The sequence below is a fragment of the Kryptolebias marmoratus genome, linkage group LG8, assembly GCF_001649575.2.
Source record: "Kryptolebias marmoratus isolate JLee-2015 linkage group LG8, ASM164957v2, whole genome shotgun sequence".
NCBI classification, from domain to species: domain Eukaryota; kingdom Metazoa; phylum Chordata; class Actinopteri; order Cyprinodontiformes; family Rivulidae; genus Kryptolebias; species Kryptolebias marmoratus.
In genome coordinates this window covers 21,985,907-22,009,763 of record NC_051437.1, presented here as the reverse complement: position 1 = coordinate 22,009,763, position 23,857 = coordinate 21,985,907, and the positions used below count along the sequence as shown (strand labels likewise).

General features: G+C 42.8%; 4 protein-coding genes across 6 annotated transcripts; all 4 read right to left on the bottom strand.

Annotated features, from left to right (window-relative positions):
* Nucleotides 1–150: 150 nt before the first annotated feature.
* On the bottom strand, nt 151–4,800 carry srsf6a (serine and arginine rich splicing factor 6a). The gene is made up of 6 exons (XM_017417874.3): nt 4,587–4,800; nt 4,011–4,228; nt 2,084–2,202; nt 1,793–1,995; nt 1,608–1,679; nt 151–1,502 (listed from the first exon to the last, which is right to left on the bottom strand). Exons 1-6 carry the CDS (start codon nt 4,691–4,693, stop codon nt 1,049–1,051), a joined length of 1,173 nt encoding a protein of 390 aa, XP_017273363.1. The 5' UTR covers nt 4,694–4,800; the 3' UTR covers nt 151–1,048.
* A 598-nt stretch (nt 4,801–5,398) lies between these two features.
* Nucleotides 5,399–9,759, bottom strand: eif2s2 (eukaryotic translation initiation factor 2, subunit 2 beta). Of its 2 annotated transcripts, none has more exons than XM_017417570.3 (9): nt 9,603–9,759; nt 8,090–8,276; nt 7,878–7,978; nt 7,614–7,746; nt 7,422–7,525; nt 7,192–7,340; nt 7,041–7,097; nt 6,861–6,946; nt 5,399–6,635 (listed from the first exon to the last, which is right to left on the bottom strand). In XM_017417570.3, exons 1-9 carry the CDS (start codon nt 9,615–9,617, stop codon nt 6,460–6,462), a joined length of 1,008 nt encoding a protein of 335 aa, XP_017273059.1. In that variant the 5' UTR covers nt 9,618–9,759; the 3' UTR covers nt 5,399–6,459. The 2 variants fall into 2 exon arrangements, with proteins under 2 accessions (XP_017273059.1, XP_017273060.1); XM_017417571.3 differs by having other exon boundaries at nt 7,422–7,522.
* Nucleotides 9,760–11,266: 1,507 nt separating this feature from the next.
* On the bottom strand, nt 11,267–16,241 carry LOC108236821 (charged multivesicular body protein 4c). The gene is made up of 5 exons (XM_017417813.3): nt 15,912–16,241; nt 13,987–14,164; nt 13,354–13,468; nt 12,757–12,883; nt 11,267–12,531 (listed from the first exon to the last, which is right to left on the bottom strand). The coding sequence occupies exons 1-5, from the start codon at nt 16,093–16,095 to the stop codon at nt 12,467–12,469; spliced, it is 669 nt and encodes a 222-aa protein (XP_017273302.1). The 5' UTR covers nt 16,096–16,241; the 3' UTR covers nt 11,267–12,466.
* Nucleotides 16,242–16,448: 207 nt separating this feature from the next.
* On the bottom strand, nt 16,449–22,124 carry LOC108236820 (vesicle-associated membrane protein-associated protein B/C). Of its 2 annotated transcripts, none has more exons than XM_017417812.3 (6): nt 21,810–22,124; nt 20,362–20,514; nt 19,647–19,750; nt 19,312–19,392; nt 18,802–18,933; nt 16,449–18,323 (listed from the first exon to the last, which is right to left on the bottom strand). In XM_017417812.3, exons 1-6 carry the CDS (start codon nt 21,865–21,867, stop codon nt 18,165–18,167), a joined length of 687 nt encoding a protein of 228 aa, XP_017273301.1. In that variant the 5' UTR covers nt 21,868–22,124; the 3' UTR covers nt 16,449–18,164. The 2 variants fall into 2 exon arrangements, with proteins under 2 accessions (XP_017273301.1, XP_017273300.1); XM_017417811.3 differs by having other exon boundaries at nt 18,802–18,981; nt 21,810–22,122.
* Between the last annotated feature and the right edge of the window lie 1,733 nt (nt 22,125–23,857).

The window sequence follows — 23,857 nt, the reverse complement described above, 5'->3', positions numbered from 1 at the left end:
GCCAGTTATGCAGCTGTCTTCAGTCGTTTTAACACCCCATGTTCCTCCGGCCCCCCTTAATAACAATACTTATATAATTAACAAAATTTAGGTCATTTCAACTCTGCAGCCAAGGTTGTTTTTTTATTAATGACACAAAAGCAACTTGGATTTGTTTTTATTAGGATCTTTATTTGAACGTACAATTAAAAAAAAAGGCTTTCCATTTGATCTCAGTTATTGAGGTGAGGGGAAACGAATCTTCCAACACAAGATGGAGAAGCTCCTGAAGGCGTATCTAAACGCAAAGCAAACCCTCCCTACACGGACCCGACTGCAAACACAACTCAACTTAAACTCCAGCACTAGAAGCACACTTTAAACAGACAAAAAAAAAAAAAAACTGAAAGGGGAAAACGACTTTGAAGGATCGAATTCCGAGTGAAACTTAAATAAAACGAAGAGGCGCGTCAAAAACCTAAAGAGTTGAATTGAGTTAGTTTATATACAGGTAGTTCAAAAGGGGATAACCACATACGATGCAAGCTATTTAACGACACAGTTCTGCTTCTTGGACTCGTTGGATTTTGTAGAAAACCTGAAGGTGAGATGAACTCCTGCAGAGCCGCGGGTCAGACTACAACTACTCCACATCCGAGCACGAAATGAGGACAAAAAGAGGAAAGAAAGCTTCCAGTGGCCTTAAACATTGAGGTTTTACAACTAAAAAGGTGTTCATACAACGGATTCATGATCACTAAGAAAATGTATTCGATGCAAACATTTATTTCAAACAAACAAAAATAAAGTTCAACTATCAGACAACAGTCAATACAACTGAAAATCCTATCTGATGCAGGGAAGACGAGAGCGGCATGAAGGCGGACCTCTAAATATTCCCAAAAAGTAGCCCTGGTGCATCCATCTGTAACAGTAAAAGATGAACACATGCTTGAAGGGGGAAAGTCAGAGCAGAAGCCTGGAAATACACCACACCACTCACACTATGTACAGCAAAAACAATCAAGCTCAAAAAAACCCAAAAACAAAACACCTTTCTCCTCTTCCACTAATCCCGAGAGGCGGATCTTGACCGTGAGCGGGACCTAGAGCGGGACACTGAGCGAGACGCCGACCGTTTCTCCCTGGACTTGGACCGGCGGTCGGCTTCCTGCGGCGATGGCGAGCGGGAGGCGGATTTGGCGGCGCGCTCCTCTTTCCCGTTCTCGACGGGGGAAGCCGAGCGGCTCCGGGATTTCTTCTCACCGGACAGCTCCTTTGATCGGCTGCGAGAATCCCGCTCTGACTTCACCTTAGAACGACTCTTTGAGCGGGACTTCGACTTCCTCTCGGCTGAGCGGGAGCGAGATTTGCGAGACTGGGAACGGGATTTGGACTTCTGAGACCGAGAGCGGGACCTGTTGGTGCGAGAACGTGACTTCCTTTCTCCGGACTTGGAGCGAGACTTCCTTTCAGACCTGGAGCGGGAATGACGCCTCCTCTTGTTGCTACGGGAACCAGACCTGTCAGAATAAAAACACACAATCAGGGGTTTGGACCACCCGTTACTCAGATCAAATCCAGCTAAACGATCCCATCCCAGCTCAACATCTAATAACAAGCCTCACCTGGAGTGGGACCTGGAGCGACTCCTTGAGCGACTGTGGCTTCTGCTGCGGGAGCGGCGGCGACTACGAGATCTAAAGAAAAACAACACAGTTAAAATACACAATTTATGATACTTGAAAAGAAACCGGCGGCTATGCGACAAACTAGAAATATATTCATATTTATGCTGGAACTTGGACTCAACCTGGAGCGGCTGCCGGAGTAGGACCTCCGTTTGCGAGGTCTGTCCTCCACCAGACGAATCTTGCGCCCGTTGATGTCCGTCCCGTCCAACTTGTCCAGAGCCCTCTTCATGTCAGAGTAGCTCCTGAACTCAATCACCCCCTCGTTGGTTCGTTCCTTGTGGGCGTCGGCGTAAGTTACCTCGCCTGCCTGACGCATGAAATCCTGTTGGGACAAATTAACGGAGCGATGTTTGCGTGCTCGTGACACGGCTTCGCCTCGTGATAAAACGCGTGGGGAGAGGTTAATTTACCTTCAGGTCCTGCCAACTGCAGCGGCTGGACAAGTTCTCCACAATAAGGCGGTACTCTGTACGAACCGGCGGCCCATACTTGTCCCGGCCCGAGCGGCTCCTGCTGCTGTAACCGCTACCTTTAAAAACAACAGCAAACAATATCTTGTTCAGGAACAGATACAATGACAAGAACTAAAGCACTCGTGGTCTGGATAGTTAAACGAACACAAGCCAAATCTAACTCCAAGGGGAATAAATTTTAATTTAAATAGAAGTAGTCCTTTCAATACCACTTTTCTCCACAGAGCTTCAGTTAAACGATCTACAAGCCATTTGCTCCTTAAAATTTGTTTTGTTTCTTAGTATGAAGATGCTCACTGCTACGAAGAACACCACTGCATCTGTTTCTGGTAATACAAAGACTATCTTACTTGAGTACAATATACTGTGATACTATTAACTGAACTGTGATGTTCTTTCAAGACCTCTGAACCCTGTAACACAAACAGAAAGAAGGTATTCGCACAGGCTTCTGTTAAAGACGCCGGTCAGCCAAACTGAGCATAAATGATACAATGATTTCACCAACTTATGTTTATTAGTACCTTCCATTTTACTGGATGTCAATTTAAAAAAAAAAATCGATTTTCCAGTTTTGCACTTACAGAAATTTCTTTAGATTTGAAGTTCTTAACTAGAGCCGATCCACTCATGTTTGCTGTCAACATAGAAACCAATGGCAATCCTCACCATCACCCCTGGACTATTGGCAAAAGGCTGCTGTCATCATGGCTTCCGGTTAGGTCAGCCAAGGATCAAGGGGGGGGCAAAGGTCACACACACATTGTAAGGTGAAAGCCAAGGCCAAACGGGACAGGCAGTCATCTTAGCCAGTCATCTTTAGCCTCAATGGACTCTCAGCCTCAGCCCGCAGCTGGACTCTTTCAAATTAAAACATCAAGGACTTTTGTTAATGTTTAATATAAATATAAAATATAGAAATATATATATATGCCAAAGTTAGCAATACACAATTCACAATAAAAAGTTAGTTTAGTCCTAATCATCCAGCTAAAGCTACCATAGCTATGCATGTAGAAATCAAGTGTTTAGCATTATTGCAACTGGGTAAATTACTTCTGTTTTTCTTTTTAAATTCCCACCTTTGCATGACTCAATTCTCTTTAAACTAAGCTACGTGGCTTAAGAATAATTAGTTTTTCTACTACTGTCAACTAGGGCTGCACAATATGTCAAAAAAGCTATTGTTAGTTCAGTATAAACACATTTATATAAAGATTAAATTAAAGGCTGTTGTGTTTTAGGTCAACCATTTGCAAACAGTTTGCTGATAATTAATTTGACCAATGAAATGGATTCTTACTATTCTGGACGGAAACACCTGTTTTTACATAATAGTGGCCAAGATAATGAAGCACACAAAGTTTTGCAGTGACAGAACAGGAAGAGAAGAGCGAGCTGGTGGGTCAATACGGTCGTTGACATACTCGATAGATCGAGCTTTCTCTGATATTGTGCAGCCCTAATCTCGGCTTTTACAGCCTGTAACAAATAAACACAACAACACGTGCAGCTGGTTGCTGATTCTCATTAATAAGAATTGTCTGCAGACAAGAGAAGCAGAAACCTGCAGGTCAGAAACTGATAAGAGCTCTTGACTGGGATGGGATAAAAATAACTTAAAATGGACGAGACTGCAGATAAGATCTGAAAGAAGAACTGATTAATCACAAATAGGGAGTTTTGGATTTAAAAAAGGGGGTTGCATGCGAGATAAAACCGACAGAATAAGTAGATAGCAGCTAGCTTTGAAGGACTGAAACTGTGAACCTGAGGCGACCCGGATCTAAACAAAGACTTTCTCTCATGTAAAGAGGAAAGGGGGAGACATATGAGAGGATACATTACAAATGACTGCACTTACTGCGCCCACCGCCCCAGTAACCACCTCCTCCTCCTCCGCCGCCGCCGCCTCCTCCTCCACCACCTCCGCCGCCGCCGCCGCCGCCGTAGGGCTCCCGGTCCCGCCGCGGGCCCCGGGCATGCTCGACGATCACCCGCTCCCCGCACAGCTCCTTCCCGTTCAGCTCGTACACGGCGTCGTCGGCGTCCCGGCTGTCTTCAAACTCCACGAATCCGTAGCTATGGAAAATAGAATTTAAAAACATGCAGGACGTTAGAAATATATAATAAAAACACAGCCCCCGCGGACGCTTTCCAGAAGCAGACTAGCTCTGGGCCCGAGACGTAGAAAATGATAAGGACGCCATGTTGGCCATGCGACATTCCCCAAGCTGAGCTTAAAAAGCCACACAGAATAGCCTCTAAACAATAAATAATTCTTCAAACTGTAAACACATTGCACTATTTGAACTTAACTCACAGCGGAAACTGAAAAAATCTACCTAAAAGCATTTAGTGTTTCGTAAGCGACGTCGTTCGCATGAATGCTAGCGTGGAAGCTAACATCCCGTCCTCGTGCTACCTCCTGAAAACTCACCCGTTTTTCAAATCGATCTCCATGAGTTTCCCATATCCGCTGAAAAAACGCTGAATGTCTTTTTCGCGGATATGATAGCTCAGCCGCCCGATGTAAACTCGCGGCATGTTTATTTACTTTTGCTCGAACTAATGTTGTTCTCGGTGGTTCTTGCGAACAAGCGAGTCTCTCAAGCTGAAAGGGGGAAACCTAAGCCGCTGCAGCAGAAGAACTACATTTCCCACTTCCAGGAAACGTGCGGCTCTCGTGCCGGGCCAGCCAATCAGCGTACAGCTGAAGACTGTGTTTTCCGATGTTAGAACTTCAAATTAAGAGCTGCAAACCGCTGCCATTTCGACATTTACTGAAGAAAAACGACTTGCTTAAAAGTAATAGTAAAATAAGCAATTGAAGTTAACCAAAATAAAATTTCGCATATTCCTTACTCTTTTAAATTACAACTACTGCTTGGCTGTACACCTTCTGGTGTTAAAATATTTATCCAGCTTTTGAATTGATTATTTTCTTTATTGTTTTATCGTTTACTTCACCATTATACAAATGTCAGGATTACAAGATGTATACTAACAAAACCTTAACATCAAGACGCCTGTTAAATGACATGTCGGAGCAGCATCAAGAATCACAGAATAAAGGCTGTTTAAAGTAAATTTCAAAAACAAGAAAATACCATAAAGAACTGGAGATTCTCCCCCTAAAAAGCAACATCATGGCCTTTGCCTTGGACACAGCCAACACAAAATATTTTCTAAAGGAAACTTGTCATACATTGCTTAAAATCTATTGAGACAAAGAAACACACGGACACATGATGGAGAGAGAAAATTTATTTAAGTAAAAATTCAGGTTTTTAAAATGGCTCATCAGACCTCGAGTCACGAACAGGAGCAGAACGATCATTCAACCTGCATCACAAGATTTATCTTTATATCCAAGCTATGTGGTGTCATTTTATTTAACCACACTGGAAAAAAGCAGTGCTTACATGTATTTTTTTTTATTTTATTTTTATCCTCAATAGTAGGGGGGAGGGGGAATCTAGCATTAGCTCAAGAAAACCTGCTCTTTTTTTGACAAAATTTATTATCTTCAAAATATTCCAGTCTAATTAGTTTCATAAAAATTAACCAGAAGTCAATGCTACAAAAGCACTCAAAAACACATGGTATAGTTTCTATTTCTGTCTTAGACACTGTCACCATATCAGTCGTTTTAACCGCGGTCTCTTCTTTTTCAGTCCAAGATGTTTGTTTTTGCCACCATCTTCTGTAAAACCATGAGCAGCTTTGTATGAAAACCTCTACACTAACAAATGTTGTGATGTGTGCCGGACTAAAAAAAAAACAAAAAAAAAAAAACCTTTTAGTTTAGCAACGAGTTGGAGAGCAAAGAAGTGGCAGCACGTAAAAAAAAAGCAATGTTCTCTTAATGTAAAATAAGCTTAATTTAGGACAATCTGTCTGAGAGTGAGGTGAAAATGTTTTCACGTCGGGTGTGTGTGAAGAGAAAGAAGATCCGAGCTGTGGTCGACCAGATTTTTCTTCATGACAATAAAAGATAAATCACAGCAAATTGAAAGAAAAAAAAAACAACCTGGCAGGCGGAGGGATCGTCAGGCAAACAAACCAAACATTTTATCTGCTGAGCATCATCTTCTTACAGCACCTGAACCCTTCCTGTTGGTTTCAAACTCTCACTCCCTGCCTGCTTCTTCAGGCAACTAAACAGCCGAACCCTCCCGCAGTTCGATTCAGAGTCCTTTAAGCAAATCAATGGAGGCGCCCGACTCCAGCTTCGGCCCTTCTGAGGGAGAGGAAAAAAAACAAAAAACAAAGAGGCCGAAAGAAGAGGGGGAGCCCAGTTTTCATGGCCTTTAGTTGGCTTTGGCGCGGAGCTGCGCTCTCTTGCCCGTCACAGCCTGGAAACCAGTCTTGATGCTGGCGACAGAGCAGCGAGAGTGGCACGTCTCACACTGAAGGAAATAAAGACGAGTGTCCTTCTGCAGAATGGTCTCCGGGGAGCGGCAGGTGTGACACGTCACATATTCCTCTGAAAGAGACAGACAGAGGACTGTTTAACACCGCGGCACACAGGAAATCACTATGAACGCGTGGGATGTTCTCCGTACAGAAACATCAAACTGCCTCGGTTTAATGCCTTACCTGTTTGTTTGCAGATATGGGACAGTGACCAAAGTAATGGCTAAATGTCTTTAAATTTGTAAATGTAACAAGAGCAAATTTCAGTCAACAAAATGATTCATTTCCAACTTACTGATATATCTTCTCAACACATTTTCTATCTGTTTCTGTTGAAATCTGCCTTTAATCACAAGCTGGTTGTTTCCGTCTATCGAGCCACTGTTAACAGACAAAAAGACAAATCAGCAACTTTCACTTAGGTGAAGAAGAACCTCAGAAGTAATCCTCCACATCATAGATACGAAAGACATACCTCGTTCCCAGCTCAGCCAGTAGAAAAGCGAGGAGATGTTTAGGCTGACGATGCAACCTGTGAAGAAGGGCGTGAAATCCGTCGTAAATAAAAAGCTTCCACAAAGCCAGGCCTGCGTGTGAATAAGGTCTGACTGGTGGCCGTGACTCACAGTTTGCAGATGTCTGTGAAGTTGACAAAGGAGGTTTTCTTGGTTCCCACTCGGACCACCTGAGGCGGCTTCATCACAAACTTCCTCTTCTCTCCAGCCACCATGTCGGGGTTCTTTTCCCTCATGATGTTAAAGACTCTATTTAAGAGCTGAGACAGAAACGTGTCAGCGTGTCAGAGTTTCTCAGGCTGGTTAGCATTTATTTTAAGTTTTTCCCCCCTTCTTTTTACCTCATCGTAGGTGTAGTCTCTTTCTGAGCCGGCCCACGCCGGTCCCGAAGAGGGGCTGAATGAGATCCCGTCATTGTTTTTGCTCTCCTCATCCTCCTGCGCTGCTAACGTTAACGAGCAAATTGTGTTGTTACACACACACCTCCTTCCAGTTTGAAAAATTTTAAAAAGAGGAGATGTTTTTATATCTACCGTCGTCGATCTCCAACAGCTCTCCCTCATCAAAGTCCACTTTCTTTGGCGGCTTCTTCTTTTTGGTGGGAAGCATCAAATCCAGGTTGTCCTCCTCCAGTGCCTCCGTCTGCTCCCCTTCGATTTTCAGCTCCTGGTTTAAACCAGAAAAGGTGAAGTTTTAGCAGAAAATGACGGCTACAGGCAACGTGAATGCAAATAAGACAGTAAAATGATCATATAAGTAAGAGCAGGAGGGTGAATTCCAGCTTAGCAGCAACTTACCTTTAATCCCTCCTCTACATCGTTATCAAACACTTTTTTAGGTTTTTTCTTCTTTTTCTTCTGGTTGAGGAAGTTCAGGTCGTTCAAATCATCAGACGGTTCTAGAAAATGTACACAAAGCCCGTTGAGCTTCGGCCTGATGCTGCCACGGAGGTAACGCACAGTTAAACGTCTTTGAGAGTGTAGGTTGAAACATCCGTTTTCCTTCTAACCTTTTTTCCTGCCTTCATCTTCATCCATATCCAGCTCCTTTTCATCTCCGACCTCCAGCTCTGCCTCCTTCGCCTCCACCTCTTTAGTCTCCTCTCCTCCTCCGACCCCTTCTCCTCCCTCCTCGTCCAGCATGAAGGGCTTCTTCTTCTTTTTCTTCTTCTTGGTCATGTTGGGATCAAAGATCATCTAAAGAAAAAAGGAAGCAAAGGAAAAAAAAAAGCTTTACAGCTGCTGACAGCACAATTCTTTAGGTTCTAATTTGAGCTCATAAATAGAACTTCCACATGTTACCTCACTGAATTTAAGCCCATTAACCACTTAATCTGAAAAACAATAAGTGGATCTGTATGAAAATCCAGGACATCTTTTAAGCCCCACTTTAAAAATGTTACCAGGTCCGCTTCCCCTCCACCTGCATAACCAAGCTCCGTCTTATATTAAAGATCTTACTGTTCCATATTTTCCTAATAGAGCACTTTGCTTTCAGACTGCAGGTTTACTTGTGGTACCTAGAGTTTCCAAAAGAAGAATGGGAGGCAGAGCTTCCAGTTCTCGGGTTCCTCTCTCTTGAGGAACAGACCTCTGGTTTTTGTATGTGAGGCTGACTCCCGGTCTGCTTTTAAGGCTAGGCTTAAGGCTTTCCTTTTTAAATAAATTCCATAGTTAGGGTCAGCTTGGGTTTCCTATGCTGCTACAAGCTTAGACTGCTGGAGGTCAAACTGACCACGTCTTTACTCTGAATGAGTCAGTCAACGAATCAGTGAATTGGGGTTGCTATATAGATAAGATGAATTAAAAATATCTCTTTAAGTATTTTAATTTTTAAGTTTTATGCTAAAATGTGACTTTGTCAGATTGGCAGCTTGAACATCATTGAGGATGCTCTATAGTTTGGCAATAATTTCACAACTACAGGAGCAGTGAGCTTAATCCTAATCTCAACAAACTCATATTATGCAAGTGTCTGAAATATGTTTTCTGGGTGACCTGAACTGTGGACATTTCTCTCTACAGTCATCAGTAAAGATAAGAAAATGTCGATTATTTTATCTTTTTCAGCGCCTGGCACCAGATCTGTCGTAATACCGTTGAAATATATGTATTTTGGGATTTTAAGTCGATGTTTATGGTTTTTAATTTTAATACCAAAACAAGGTTTTGTTAGAAATTACACCGAGCTAACATGTTAGCATCGCAGTGGTTTTTAAGAACCTGGAGCAGAGTTTAACTCATCAACAGCTGCTAGGCGGCGACTTCCCGGGTAGATATCCGTCACGTACACCGGGAGACAAGACGCTACACGGCGGCATAGTGGTTATTTTTTATTGATTTATTGACAACCTGGTCACTCGGGCCGCTGTTAGCTACTGCAGCCATGCGAGAGCTGCTCCCACTGACGGCGCTGCAGAGAGGCCCAAAGTCATCCTCAACAACGAGACGGCTCGGAAATTCAACAAACTTCAACCCCAACATCGACACAGGCTGAACAACGGGTAACCTGAGATGACTTACCTCGTCTCCTGACATGTTTGCGAGAGGGTATAAAGGGAGTTCAGGCTACTTTTTATCCCTCGAGCTGTTCCACACCTCTGCGCCGTAATATATTTCTTGCATCAGCGTTAGATCTCAGTGCGCAGGCGCGAACCAACCAACTCCCTACGCACTTTCGACGCGACGTGCGCGTTGGACCTTGGTGCGCAGGCGCGAACCAGCCAACTTCCTACGCACTTTCTACGCGACGGCACCTGGGTGTTCAAGAATAAACTGTTGTAGATAAAAGTGTAGCTAAATTAGTGCAGTAAAATTTAGGATTTATATATATTTTTTGTTTTGTGTTCTTATGCGTTGCTCTTTTAGCTTTAATATCCACAGGAAAATTCCAGTTTCAACATTTTAAAAACCATTCTAAATTTACAAATATGTGTTTGTGGATGTTTTTATAAATGAATTAAAATTGCAGATTTAATTGTTTGTTATATCCGCTGTGCAATGGGATTCTGAATTTTATTTAGTTAGTTAGTTTGAGGTTTTAATGGCTTTGTTGTTGGTTTTATGTGAGGAAAAGTAAACTTTTTATTTTGTTTATGTGTGTGTTGTAACTACAACTACATTGGACAGTGGTGATGACCTAAGGATCGTGGCTTTTGAGCTGAAATTAAATCACAATGAAAAGCTGCTGACTCCTGATGAAAACAAACATTGGGAAACTGAACCTTGCTCTTGAACATTGTCCTGGCCAATACACTACAAGTGATTGTTTACCTACCTATGAACTCATTAGGTGTTTGTTAGGAAAACTATTAATTTAGTCAGTTGAGGTAATTTGGGCACCAGATCAGGACCTTCTGGAGAAAGTGTTTAGGGCAGTGGTTCCCAAAGTTTTGGGATCATGCAACACAAAGTGTGGGGTCTTGAGAAGATCTACGGAAATAAAACAAACTTTAAAACTGATTGCAAATAGCATAGCCTTAACTGTTACGAAGTGAGGAAAAAAAATGGTCAAAGATGCATAAAAGCTGAAATAATGTTTGAGGAAGCTATTAAATGGTTTATTAGCTGTATTTGTACATTACAGCAATATAGTTTGGGTCATGAGTCTCTGCAACTTGTTGTTCTGTAAGTCAAAAGCAGAAACATTTTGTTCGGAGCATCTGCCACAGGAGGAGATGCTTTATTTCTCGGCTGGATTGGGGGCGCCGCTGCGACCTCCAGGGAAGAGCTGACGAAGTTGGCCGGGTGCACAAAGGTCTGGGAACCTTCGCCATTCCCTCCGTCGTGTCATGGGAATGAAATGCTGGAGACATTTTGGCCAGGCAACTTTTTTTTATGAATTATAAGTATTCATTGGAAAAGGACACGTTTAGATTCAAGGAAAAAGTCAGTATGGAATAATAAATAAAGGACCTCAAGATAAATTTATGTGAACCACGTTAATGTTGAAAGTACTATTTTCCTTGCATCTAAAATGGTTGAAAGCTTTAGGGATCACTGCTCTTTAATCTGTACAACTGTTTAATAAATAAAACAATAATTTACCAGATGATTTACCTGATGGTGAACATTTAATGCCACGTTCTGGTTCTGCCACCGCAGACAGGGCTTGAATGAGTTCATTTCAAAGTAAAATCTTTGACATTAGACCAGAGAACGAACACGTGAAAAAACAAAGTTCCCACTGCAGCGAAAGAATTGAAAACATTTTAATGATTCTGCAAATAATATTCTCATCTGGATAAATAAAACATAGAAATGCAAACATGCTCGTTCATCCGTCCTTGTGTTATTCTTCTTTTAATGTAAAAAAAACTTACATCAGGACTTTGAAAAACTAAAGGATTTAACTCTAAACTCCAAGATGCAGGTGTTGTGGATCGACGATATTATTCATCCTTTTTTGTAAATCACCTTCTCCCTCTGGACACAGTTAATAAGGTGTGACAATAGTTTATTATACCTATTTTTGTTTTTTTAAACAATATACAATTTCAAACAAAACCTTTATGGGAAGGACAAAGACAGACAGAGCAGATAAAAGTGTTAGGTTAAACATCTCTCTTCGTAGCTGCGGTGCGATCTCTGTTGTGACTTTTCCCACATGCGTCACACAATCTCGACAGAACCTCTCAGGGATTTACAGTAAACAAATAAGGAGACACGGTTGAGATATTTACACCAAATATAACAAGAATCACTGGTGAGAACGGCTTCTGGGAGACGGGTGGTCGCAACAAATGGCGACAGGAGGCGAGGAGGGCGAAAGCGCGCAGCTCGAAACTAAACGGGAGGATTCAGGCGAAACGCACGGCCTGGTGAAGTCTTCACCCGCTGCATGCTTCCGTTTCAATAGCAGAACAGACAAAGCAAAAAAAGGGGATTACTCTTTTCAAACAAACAGAAAAAGAGGGGAGGGGTAGATATCCAGCAAGATAAACAACACAAACACGTTTGGAAATAGATCTTTTGAGGATTTAGCTCCCGAGCAGTGATGCTAACAACAACGGCCACAGCTCAGAACTCAGAACACCGACGATGTTCTGGGAGCTCCACTTTCTCTGAAACGCTCCTGACTGCTTCCAGGACCACCGAGGTTAAAATTCTGAGGGTACAAGTGAGCAGGGGACTCTTAAAACGGCGACTTGATGAGAGACCCTTACTGAGCACCGGCGGCGGGTCTCTGCTTTGTGTGCGGCGGGTCTCTGCTTTGTGTGTGTGTGTGTGGGATGGGGGGCAAGAAAAAGAAAAAGAGTACAGCATTGTCGCTTATCTGTAGTGTTACACAAAGTAGACAGTCAACTCTCCTCAAACACACAAGAAACACTCAACATCCTGTCAGTTCATTCCACGCGGTCCCCCTCGGTGAAGGTGTGATGCTGTGTTTACATGGCTTCCATCGCCCAGCGCTGCAGGTCCTCCATGTCATCCTCGTCCTCCTCTTTCCGGGCTATTAAAGGGGATGAAAAGAGAAATCTGAGTTCTGAGACGGAGACAAACAGCCGTGACCAAAAGTTAGCGATCTAGCACTACTTAAATTCACAATTTGCGTCTGCCAAGCGAGAAACCACAAAAATTTTTTTTTTTTTTTTTTAAACCTGACTTTTAAATAAACACTTCGACTTGATCGTTTAAACTAACAAACACGGCTCCACGCAGGACACAGGACTCCTACCGGGTCTGGAAGGTAGTGAAGTAGAAGGCACATTGGGGAGGGGGACGTTCTCCGGTCCCTCGATCTCCAGCAGGTTTTTGTCCAACTCTTCCTGTTCCAGCTCATCCAGCTCTGCCAGCAGCTCATCCTCAAAGAGAAAGTAATAAAAGTCCACGATTAAAACCAGAACCGACTGCAGCAGAAGAAGAGGCTCAGAGACTTTAAGAGGATTTGTTTCCCCTCGAAGTTAGACTTAACAGACTAACAGGAGTCAGATCAGGCGCTTGTCTTCTGAAACCTGAATAAAACGCCCAACTTGACTGAGAGTTTGAGAAAGAGAATATTCAGAAGATGTGACATCATCGCAGCGACTTAAAACCAGCAGCTGTCATTATGTTGAATAAAACTGAGGCCAATTTGGCAGGCGGAGTAATGCCTCGTTACAGAAAATAACCGTTTTTAAAGAGACTAAAGCTGAACTGTGCTCCACCACAACAACCCTCGGACACTTTCAGTCCACCCTTCCGTCTGACTCGGGTGTTTGAGAGCTCAGCCCAAAGCAGGAGTTTTTACCGCGTCCCAAAATGAGACGTTCAGCAACCGTTTGTTCAGACTCACTTCGTCAAACTCCTCTCCGAAGCCGACAGGTTTGGAGATGGCGTCAGAGATTTCCTGAGCCAGCTCCTGCTGGTCCGTTATGCCCTGCATCAAGTCGTCCACCTTGTCGATGTCCCTGAAACAAAGCGAGGAGAAAAAAAACAACAAAAGGGTTCAGTCATGTCCCTCCTCAACAGCTTCATCTGTTACAGATGGGGGGAGGGGGGACGCAAAGCCGTTTTGAAATGTCCCAGTTTCACAACCACTACAACTGTCCACCCTGCAGTTTGAGCCGTTTCTGAGTTCAGGGAGCGCTCAGGTTGTGTGCAGAGTTTAAAACATATAATTGAGATAAAACACTTAAAGTCCTACTGCTGAGTCCTGAGCTGTCAGTAAACTGTCATGACTAGAAAAAAAAAAAAAAAAAAAAAAGGGAAAACACCCAAACTTTTCCAGCTTTAAAAATGACAGAGCTGTCTATTAACAAAAGCTCGTTACAAGAGAATAGCAGCATCAAACTTGTTGAAGCACAACGTCTTCAATCTTTTGAGCTAGTTAATGATTAAAGTAATCCCCCTCTGTTGATCACGTTTGCATCATCTCATCTCATCTGAGCTCAGCTGACCCAACAGTCAGGGCGGTTTCCGCTCTTACATGTTTTCATGGGCAGACTTCATGGCCTTGGCGGCGAAGCCCATGTTCTTCAGCACTTCAGTGTTGGTGTTGGCGTTTTCCAAGGCCTCCCTCTGGAACTCGATGGTCGACAGCGTGCCGTCGATCTGAGCGAGCTGCTTCTCGTAGCGCTTCTTTCGCTTCAAAGCCTGCAGCGCCGCTGAGGAGGGAAAGGCGGAGAGAAAAAAGGGGTCAGGGCAGCCGAGAAAACGGTTAAAGTGCTAAATATAACCTGTCTGCATTTGTTTCGACAGCTTAAAGCTTATTATTGTGTCACTGTCAAGAGGCAGAAGGATGGCTTGTTATAGTTCAATCATTTGAAAAAAAAAAAAATCTGAAAAATGGAATTGAATTATTTTTAGGAAGAATTGTGTCTGATGTTTAGGTGTTAGTTTGCAACAAAAGTGGTGATAAATGTAATAAAATCTCATCCAACATCCCCTGGACTACATTTATTTTGTAATGTCTTGTAAAATGACTCGAACATATAAGTGGCAGAATGAGTTAATTTTTCTTTTTCTAAATTAAAATAAAACAGAACTTATTGGTTTTGAATCTCAAACCTCCAGAAACACACAAATCATCCTCATTTACAGTTTCACTGTAAAAAAAAAACTGAATTTATTTCTGCTCAAGGGATTTATTTTAACTTACAAATAAAACAGGTTTTTCTGACCTTTATTTGTTTTCACTCGCAGATTAAAAAGCAGAAAAACTAGTTTTCCTTTCCAGTCAGGCTGTTCTGCGTTTTTTTAAATTAGCTTTCTAATCTCGACAAATTAAATTAAATTTGATGGAGCTGAATGAAACTGGGCGACATGAAACTTGTTTACTTTTCTAAATCAAGGTTATTTGATGCTGTATAAATAACCCAAAGCACACAGAAAGCCCCTCAGTTCAACCCAACTGCTAGTTTAATGAGTTTAATGTATTTAATTAACCTCTTGTGTTCTCATTACTTGTGTTAACAGGTGACGCTTTGTGGCTTCTCTACTTTAATAATAATAATAATAATGAGTCTCCTGAATGAGAAGTAAACCAGAGGCTGTTCTCTAATTTACAATCTCAGGATTACCAGGAACTGGGTGACTATTTAAAGCACTGGGAACTATAGGTCTTGTATAGAAGAAGAGAAAAAAAATGGAAAGTATTAATCATTCAGCCACAGCGGTCACCTGACCAGCACGAACCCATGTGTGTCATGTTGGGCTGATGTCAACCTTTTGTTGAGCCGGAACAAAAAAATACACACAGGTGTTAGGTGTGTTTTCATGCCACACACACACACCTCACACACACTCAGCAAAGTCAATAGTATTTATAGTACTAGGTCAATATACAAACACACAAGTAATAACATCCACTTTAGGTCTTAAGGTGTAATTTTAATCATATTTCCTCCCCATCAGTAATCTCAAATACCCATTTTAGTTTGTTGTTTTTGCTTTAGGGGCGATTTAAACTAAACTTATTAATAAAACAAAGAGCTTATATAACAGTGATGGGAGGTGTTGATAAAAGGTACAGAGCTCAACCCTTGTCCTCTGACTCTGTAACGATGGATTTATTATTAATTTGTCACCAGGAGCTGCTTCACACCTTCAATCAGCTGTAAATGAAACAAGGGAAAGACTATCAGGCAACATATCGAGGCAGTTCTCTGATATTAGTCCCGAAAATGAGAAATTTACCCAACTTCTCCACTCTATGAACCAATAAGCCTCTCAGCTCGGTCCCCTGGGTGTGGGCCGGGAGAAACGCGTGAGGTGAGGCTGCTAACAGTTCCGACAGCTCGGGGGGGACTTTAGCCTCCGAGGCTAACGTCCTAGCCGCCGTTTCGGCTTCGGGCTGCCGACAGACGTAGATGAAACTTAAGCCAACAGGGGATAAACCGCCCCGCGTCTCACCTCTTTTGTTTTTCGTGCCGTTCTTCTTCGCAATTTGCAGCTCCTGCTCGATCTTTTTCTCCAGAAATTCCTGCTTCTTCGTTAGCATCTCCTCCGTCTCGCGGAGTTTCTGGATCGCCTCCTGAGGGCTCGGTCCCTTTCCTCCTTTTCCTCCCCCTCCGAATATCTTGCCAAACAGCGACATGTCCGGAGCGCCACTGAACCCTCGCTGTGAAACCGGCCGAACAGAACGGACCTCCGGGGGAAGATTTAGGCTTTAGCTGGTCCGACAGCTCGCCCCGACCTGGGAGGATTGTTGATGTTTTTTCTACTTCCTGGATAGGCCTGATGACGTCAGTTGCTAGACAACAGAAGTGGGCGTTGCCTCTCGTCTTTTTGGCTCCATCATGTGGCTGAAACGTGTAATTCCCTTGAATTTTCCTTAGTGATTCCACTATAAAGCGTCAAATTTGGTGCAATTAAACTGTTTCACGATCCCCACAGACACAGAATGGACTTAAATCTACTATGAACAAATAAACCACAGACAAGCAACAGTCGGGGTTTATGCATTTTAATTCATTTTGATGCTACATGATCCATGGTTGCCGTTCAATTATTTTCTTCTGTAACAGTATGTTAATTTTGAGTATTTTTATGTACATATAAAAGAGTATCCAATGAGAATGATTACACTGTTGTGACTATAGATGCAGGAGTGATCTGAAACCTTTTTTTTTTCCTTCTTGTTGTTAAATGTAGTGTACAGGTCAGCCCTCACAGACACCCACATCCAAGTGTCTCCGCTCCCTGAGCTCCTTCAGGCAACAAAAAAATGTGTTTTTTTTAAGAATTATTATTATTTTTCTTAACAACCAAGTTCACAGAGATAAGCGCGTGATAGCTGCGTCATCTCACAAGCAGCAGAGCCCAACAGGAAACAGAAAGGAAAGGATGATTAAAAACAAAAAGGATAAATCAAGACTCAAGATGGTCCCTTCTGACAAACACAGCTCCTGTTTTACCTCGTCAGCACTCAAGAAAACAACAGTAAAACTAAACCCAGGCCATTTCATGCAGGCTGCGGCGTGCCTAAATTAATTTAGAGCGTCTGAATATAGCAGAAGCATTCTGCGTGATAAAATACAGAAGAAGCAAAGGACAGTGGTGGTTTACTGGAGACCAATTTAATCCTCTTTGGGCAAAAATAGACAAGGTAGGCAAGAAGTTTGTTACATACCGTGTTTATTAAAAACATAAGTTGGTTCTGCATGACCGGCCGTGGATTTTAAGTTTAGCCTGATGTGATCTCTGAACCTCAGCGCGCAGCATAGATGTACTATAATAACTTCAGGTCACAATTTTATTAGTGGCCCAGGAAATGGACTTTTAATGAGTTGAGACAGATTTCTTGGTCTGGACAGCAACTGAGATCATTGAAAGTTTTGATCATGATTTTCAACAAGCAACTCCACCCCCCACCCCCCTTTTAATTTTTTTTTCCTGTCATATACAGGACAGCTTTTGTTTTATGCCAGCCCTCTTCCTTTGTTTTAAATTTCATCTTATGCAACCTCCCTCCTCACATAAAAACATCTCAGTCACATCAGCACTCCTGCAGAAAGCAAAATCAACAAGACACACACCAGCAGCTCCTACTGGCTCATACATACAGTATACATATGTATATATTTATATATTCTGACCACAAACGGTTTAGAAGACAATACATTAAGTTTGCTTTAAAAAATAAAATAAAAAGGTCTTTCACTGATCAGCTTTGTTCGCCTCTCTTGGTAGATTATCAGTGATGAGTGGAAGAAACATTATCTAAAGTTAGACACACGTGAGCGAGGAGCTTTAAAACTTAAGAATCGATGAAAGACTTAAAACATTCAGCCAGTGTGAAGCCACTTCCACACCAATAACTGTTACCTGTGCAAGCCGGGGAAGATCATTTAGGAAAGAGAGGAGGATGGAAAAAAAGATCACAAGTGATTATTTAAACAAAAAGAAAAAGAAACAAAAAGCCAGACTTGTGACACAAAAAGCTCACCCTCGTGCTTTAACCTGGGACTGCCTTCCTTTGTTTTCTTTTTACACCTTCAGTGATTTTTCATCCAAACATGCCATCATAAAGTACTGCCTTAAATGTTGAAGAAAACAAGAAAACAGATTAACATAGACCCAGAAGACATCCCCCGTTGCCGTCATTGGTACGTGCCCTTCAGAGCACGGTGTCCGTCCATCCGTCCGTCCCTGCTCCGTTTGTCTCTACAGGACCAGCTTGCCAATGATGGCTCCGATCACGAAGAAGAGCAAGCATAACGCCAGGACGCGAGTGCTCAGGCCTTCGTCCTTCGTCATGGCTGCCATGGTGTTGGAGTGAGAAGCCATCGGTGTCACCTTTCTCTTCCGCAGGCCGTCGTTCTCCTGGGAGGAACAAGAGTCAGACGCACAAACCGGCTCAGAGCACAAACTCCCCCAGCTTTCAGGAAATACGAACTTGACATTATGCTAAAATAAACCCTCCACATCTGCACCTTTTAACCTTGAACTGCAGCCTTGGTGACGGTTTCATAAACATGGATTCGGATGGTCTGAGGCGAGCTCCGACTTTTTGGGGAGTGGAACGTCTCACACAAGCTGCCATCATAAACTCCAAAAACTGTAATAGTGGCCATCTAATATAGAGATGACTCATTTCTATCCAATATATATATGCAGAACTAGCTGCAGAATCCCGGATTTGACTCCATGAAAGCAGCTGGTTTCAATTAAATTGGTTTTAGGATCCAAACTTATTCTATTCTTTTAGTTTATTATAAATCGAATGTGATAATTAACGAGCTCGTCTGCTTTAATGTGTTGTCTGCAGCAGAAGACGCTCGTTGGTTTCGGCGCGTCTCACCCTGATCTGTTTGTTTTCTTCCCGTAGCCTCTGCACCTCCATCTGCAGCTGCTTGCACTCCTCCATGATCTTCTTCACCTCGCCGTCATCCAGCGAGGCGCTGGCCGACTTGGGCAGCGCGGAGTGCTCGGTCTTAACAGAGGCAGAGGAAGACACAGTTTTGATGCTTTCGCTCTCATGCTGTGGAGAGAATGAGGGCGGGGTGGTCGGTGGGATGAGAGCGAGAACAGTAAAATGAGGAGACGTGCAGACACGAGACATGGAGTGAGAGAAAATTAGAAACGAATAGCAAATAAATCATGTAATGGTGACACGACGGCGTGCTGCTGATGGACCGAACACTGAATATAAACAACGGATAAAGTTTACTGAAAACCTTTCACTCTTCTTTCACTGTAAAAAGGTGAAGATGACTGAAATAAAAGCTGTAATAAATCTGTGGCTGTGACAAAAGGTGACCATTGTGAGCGACAAGTAAACAAATAAGTGAATATGTTAGTTTAAACCTACAGTTTTATCATTTTCTAGAGGCATTTCAAATGTACATCTCAGCTTTGAATCCATCAACTCCTCAGGCTTTGCCTCCTTCCACTGCAGAAAAGAACAGAAAAAACAGAAAGGAGAGGATTTGGTTACATTTCAGTCGTGCTTTTTCAGCTTCACAGCAGTAAACCCTGCACAGAAATGCTAAACAGGATTACATTCTTAGATAAAAGGTGGCTGGAATACGGCGCATCGAGCGCAGTGCGCCATAAAAAGCAGAGGTCGGAAGGTTCACTTTAAAACGTGCTTATTTTTGTATTTTTTTTTACAAAAAGCATCAAATCTCGTGCTCCAACACTCACAACTCCTTCCATGTCGGTCATGTCTCTGGGAGCCAGCATGGACTGCACCATGAATTTATGTTTACTCTTCTCGTTGGGGTCGTAGTCGAACGGCTGCAGCATCACTGCGGAGGAGCAGAGAAGACGAGGTTCACACAACGTCCAAAAACACCGGCGCCCATCAGATTTACGATGCACCCGACGAACCAAGTTAACAGCTCGCTCCGACAGGTTTCAGCACTGATTCAGAGTAAATGACAATGCAGACAGCGTCTCCCGTCACACAAATCTGTAAAACTCTTCATATCATAGGGCATTTATTAGATTCTCACATCACCAGTTACCTGACATCTGCAACAGTTCATTAGATGCATGTCTAATTTAATAACATTTTTGCTTTGGGTAGTTATTTAAAAGTCTTTCTGCAAAGATTCTCAGAGCTTCTCAGCGATTTCTAAACATTATCTCAGGCCAAAGCGGCTATATAAAACGATGGAGGATAAATTATTTATTTTGGAGCTGAAACACAATACAAGCTTGCTCTCATAGCAGCATAACTGCTCTATAAGTGGAACTACACTAATCTGATTGGACCTTACTGCTTTGCTTGCAGGAAGCACGAACAATATGACGGTAAAACAATTTTTCAGGGCTGTTGCACGGTGCTCCACCATCAGTCTGCACCTTTGTTGAACTCCAACTAAATCACAACTCAGAACAAAAAATGATGACAAACCAGAAACGTTTACGGAGGTTCCCGAATCAATGACACCGCTGTTCGGGCGCACGCAGTATCTGCGAGGAGCAGTCGTCTTGACTTTGAAACACACATTTCTGTCTGTGGGGTTGGTGAGCTTCAGGGTGGCGGTGATGACGTCCGTAAACGGGCCTGAGGAGGACAGAGAGAAGCCGGAAGTGAGCCTAGGTTCAGTCTTACAGCAGTCCACCTTGACCTGTAAATAATCTGAGAAGGAGTCAGCCACAGTGTGTGTGTGTGTGTTTCTGAGGGACTCCACGGAGCTTCCGCTAAAAAAAATATAAATCAAACATTAAAACCGTGAGAACAGCAGCATCATCTGCCTCACCCTGAGCAAATAGAAGTACTAAATGACTGATGTTTTCCTTTTGCTTGTGTGGCATTGTAGTCTTTCTCTCACACCAGACCAATCTCACGCTTTACATACAACTCAAGCATGAATTAGTCGATGTTTCTGCTCGATTTCAGAAGGAGTTTACAACAGGGGTGGGCGATCCTGGTCCTGGAGGGCCACTATCCTGCACATTTTACTAGTTTCCCTGCTCCAACACACCTGGTTTGAATCAATGGGTGATTCACAGGCTTCTGCAGGACATGAAGAGGTGATTTAATCACTGAATCAGGTGTGTTGGAGCAGGGAAACATGTAAAACATGCGGGATAGTGGCCCTCGAGGACTAGGGTTGCCCATTCCTGGTTTAGAACAACCTGACTGACTGGGTGTATGCATCTTCTTGCTCATCCCGGTCTTCAAGGCTCTGCAATAATCAATCAGTGCACAGCCTTTTCCTGTTTTGGTTCAATGAAACCAGAGGGGCATCATTTTGACTCATTTCTACAGCAGTTCACTGATTAAAACAGACATTATTTGTGCTGCTCAGCCTGTGGTTTCCGTTTCGGGCACAGAGAAGGAATTGTGTTGCGTGTTAGGAGTAAACCTCTCAATCGGATGTTTCTAGCTTAAATAGTTGAGAAATAAGCTTTTTAATAAGGCTGAGTAATGATTCCCGGATTGTAGAAAATGCTGGAATAGTCCCTTCTCGACAGGCGTGTGATCACAACAACAACGACAGGAGTGAGAACGACTAACTTTAGCCCACATAGGAGTGTTTCACATGCTGTCAGACAAAGTAATTGAGGAGGAATTAGGAGTAAATGACACGTCGGGCCTGCCCTGACGCTGCAATGACAGCTAGCCGTTAGGTTAGCTAAATGCTAACGCAGCTAGCTAGCTGCAGTCCACGCACACGGCGCCGTGCCTCCAGCCGCGGACACAATTTAGGCTTCCTTATTTACGCGTTTTAAAACATCACAATATAACAGCACAACGGGCGGAGGCCAACGGCGGGACACGGAGATCCGGCGACTGGCTAGGCGGCTAATGTTAGCGCCCCCCAGTTACGGCCCCGAGCTCCGCCTCAACGTCACCTCGGAATTTCAGTTCGTGTTGCGGCTCCAGCACCAGGACTTGCTCTGCTCTGGCCATGTCCACACGGCTTCTCTGTCTGTCGTGACGGTCGGCGACAACTATATGACACCGCAGGTGGCCCGCAGGGGTCGAGCAGCTGGGTCCCGAAGAAAAAGGGGAGAAAAACAATAACAACCACCCAGCTGTTCTGTTTGTTCAACGGGAAGAAAGGAGGTAAGCAAATTCCGGCAGCGCTAGAACTGACAGACTGAGTGAAACCGACAGCTGCTGAGGCGGTTAGCTCCTGACGGCTAACTCTGCTAGCAGGCGGAAAAGTTAGCCTGCGCATGCGCCCTGAATCCCACAGACAGAATTTTAATAACTTTCATCACTTTTGCCCATTATGTTTGTTGCATCTGTATATTTACATCAGTTCATATATATTTTTAAATTCTAAATAAACTGAAATTTGTGGTTGACTTTGCAATGTTATTGTTATTCAGTCCAGGGTATAAATAAAGCCTATAAACCACTGAAATGACAAGAGTACAGAATTTACTCCTATTTGAGACCAAGTTAAGTTATTCAGAAGCAACTGGACCCTTAGAGTCACAATATAAGGTGACAACAGACTTTCTAGTCTAACTTTCTTTAGCTGCAAAGTTAAACTGACAATTCTTATGTTATACCTCTGTGAACAACCTTAGTTTGGAGGAAAAGAGTTTAATTCTGATTTAAAGACCCTTTGCACAGCCATCAGTGTGGCATTACACAGTTATTTACATAAAAGCTTGTGATTATTTGCAAACAAAGATGGCAACAGAAGCTAGCTGTAGCAGTTTCAGTGCAGCCCGGAGCACTTTGGCAGAAATATAATATTTAGGTCAGAGTAATTTTGTAAAATGTTTGAGATTTCTGTTTTAAGATGGAAGTAATCTGTTTTGGCCTTTCTTCGACTAGCTGTTATCTCATCAATCCGGTCAGAACTGACATCTGTTTTTCCAAAAATGAGGCCATTCAATATGTAAGATATCATGCATATTATGGATGACATGTAGGATATCAGTTGTTCATAATTTCTCCTCAGAACCCGACTCTAAAAGATCTGAATGATCACTGGAATGGACAGCTCCAGCTCAGTCAAAGCTAACGAGATGAGAATATGTGCCGCCATTTTGTGAGGAGCTACATGGGTGTTACTGCCAGAGTGGCAGCAGACCATCTGTGTCAGAATAAAAAAAAACTAAATTCAGTGAAAAAGTTAAATGTTTTCACATTAATTGTTGAGATTATTGGAACCAGCACTTCAAAAAAAACACTGCTTTACATTTCATAGGCGAAATGTAACACACTCGCAGCTCTTATTAGTGTCAATAACACTTGCTCTATATTACAAAACTCAAACGCTGCAGAAACAGTTGCAACATTCAGTCCGTCGGTAGATCACAAGATGATTAAAAACAAGTTTGTGGCATCTATACTAGATTTCTGCTACATGTCACCTGCAGTCAGGACTGATCACAGTCACCACAGCCACACAGGGTTGTGAAAGTCAATGTTTCCGAGTGAGTTTTTATGTTGTCAGTTTCAGTTTCCCCAACTAAGATGAGGAAGCAGACCTGTCAGAGAAGTGACTGACAGCCACCTAAATGTCAAATTTAAATTACTTTTTTAAATTTAACTCCTCGAGGGCCTTTAGTTTTACAAAACTCCACAATTCGTTTTTTTTTTTTTTATCAATAATTTATTTATTTAATGGCAATTTTTGAGAAGGTGGCTCCCCCCCCATTAGGATGCCTAAATTGAATGTTTGAACAGTTTGGGTTATTTGGGCAGACCCTCCAACCCTTTGTGTTTCCGGCAGGCGGGCAGTATCATCTGTTTGTTGTTTTCTGCCTGTGGCTTACATGCTGGGTGTGAAACTGGGAAAATGGCTCCAGTTGGATCACAGGATGGGTCCTAACCGTGTGGATATAAAATCTGGGTTTTACCAACTACACTGTTATAGCGACGCAGTCAATCATCAGATTGTTAGGAATACTTGTGCTCCTCTCCTATGAACGGTTAA

Bases quoted from the DNA above. Each gene is read 5' to 3' on its own strand.
- eif2s2 (XM_017417570.3), bottom strand. The intron at 6,947-7,040 runs GTATGTCTTTCG...GTCTGTTAACAG, and splicing joins CTGGCTGAGCTGGGAACGAG to TGGCTCGATAGACGGAAACA. The intron at 6,636-6,860 runs GTAAGTTGGAAA...TGTCTCTTTCAG, and splicing joins TGTGTTGAGAAGATATATCA to AGGAATATGTGACGTGTCAC.
- LOC108236821 (XM_017417813.3), bottom strand. From the start codon at position 16,095: ATGTCGCTGTTTGGCAAGATATTCGGAGGGGGAGGAAAAGGAGGAAAG. The intron at 14,165-15,911 runs GTGAGACGCGGG...TTCCCTCCTCAG, and splicing joins CGGCACGAAAAACAAAAGAG to CGGCGCTGCAGGCTTTGAAG. The intron at 12,884-13,353 runs GTGAGTCTGAAC...TTTCTCTTTGAG, and splicing joins TCGGAGAGGAGTTTGACGAA to GATGAGCTGCTGGCAGAGCT.
- srsf6a (XM_017417874.3), bottom strand. From the start codon at position 4,693: ATGCCGCGAGTTTACATCGGGCGGCTGAGCTATCATATCCGCGAAAAA. The intron at 1,996-2,083 runs GTAAATTAACCT...TTGTCCCAACAG, and splicing joins GCAGTTGGCAGGACCTGAAG to GATTTCATGCGTCAGGCAGG. The intron at 1,680-1,792 runs GTTGAGTCCAAG...GTTTTTCTTTAG, and splicing joins TACTCCGGCAGCCGCTCCAG to ATCTCGTAGTCGCCGCCGCT.
- LOC108236820 (XM_017417811.3), bottom strand. From the start codon at position 21,867: ATGGCCAGAGCAGAGCAAGTCCTGGTGCTGGAGCCGCAACACGAACTG. The intron at 20,515-21,809 runs GTGACGTTGAGG...TGTCCTCCTCAG, and splicing joins ACACGAACTGAAATTCCGAG to GCCCGTTTACGGACGTCATC. The intron at 19,393-19,646 runs GTGAGTGTTGGA...TCTTTTCTGCAG, and splicing joins TGACCGACATGGAAGGAGTT to TGGAAGGAGGCAAAGCCTGA.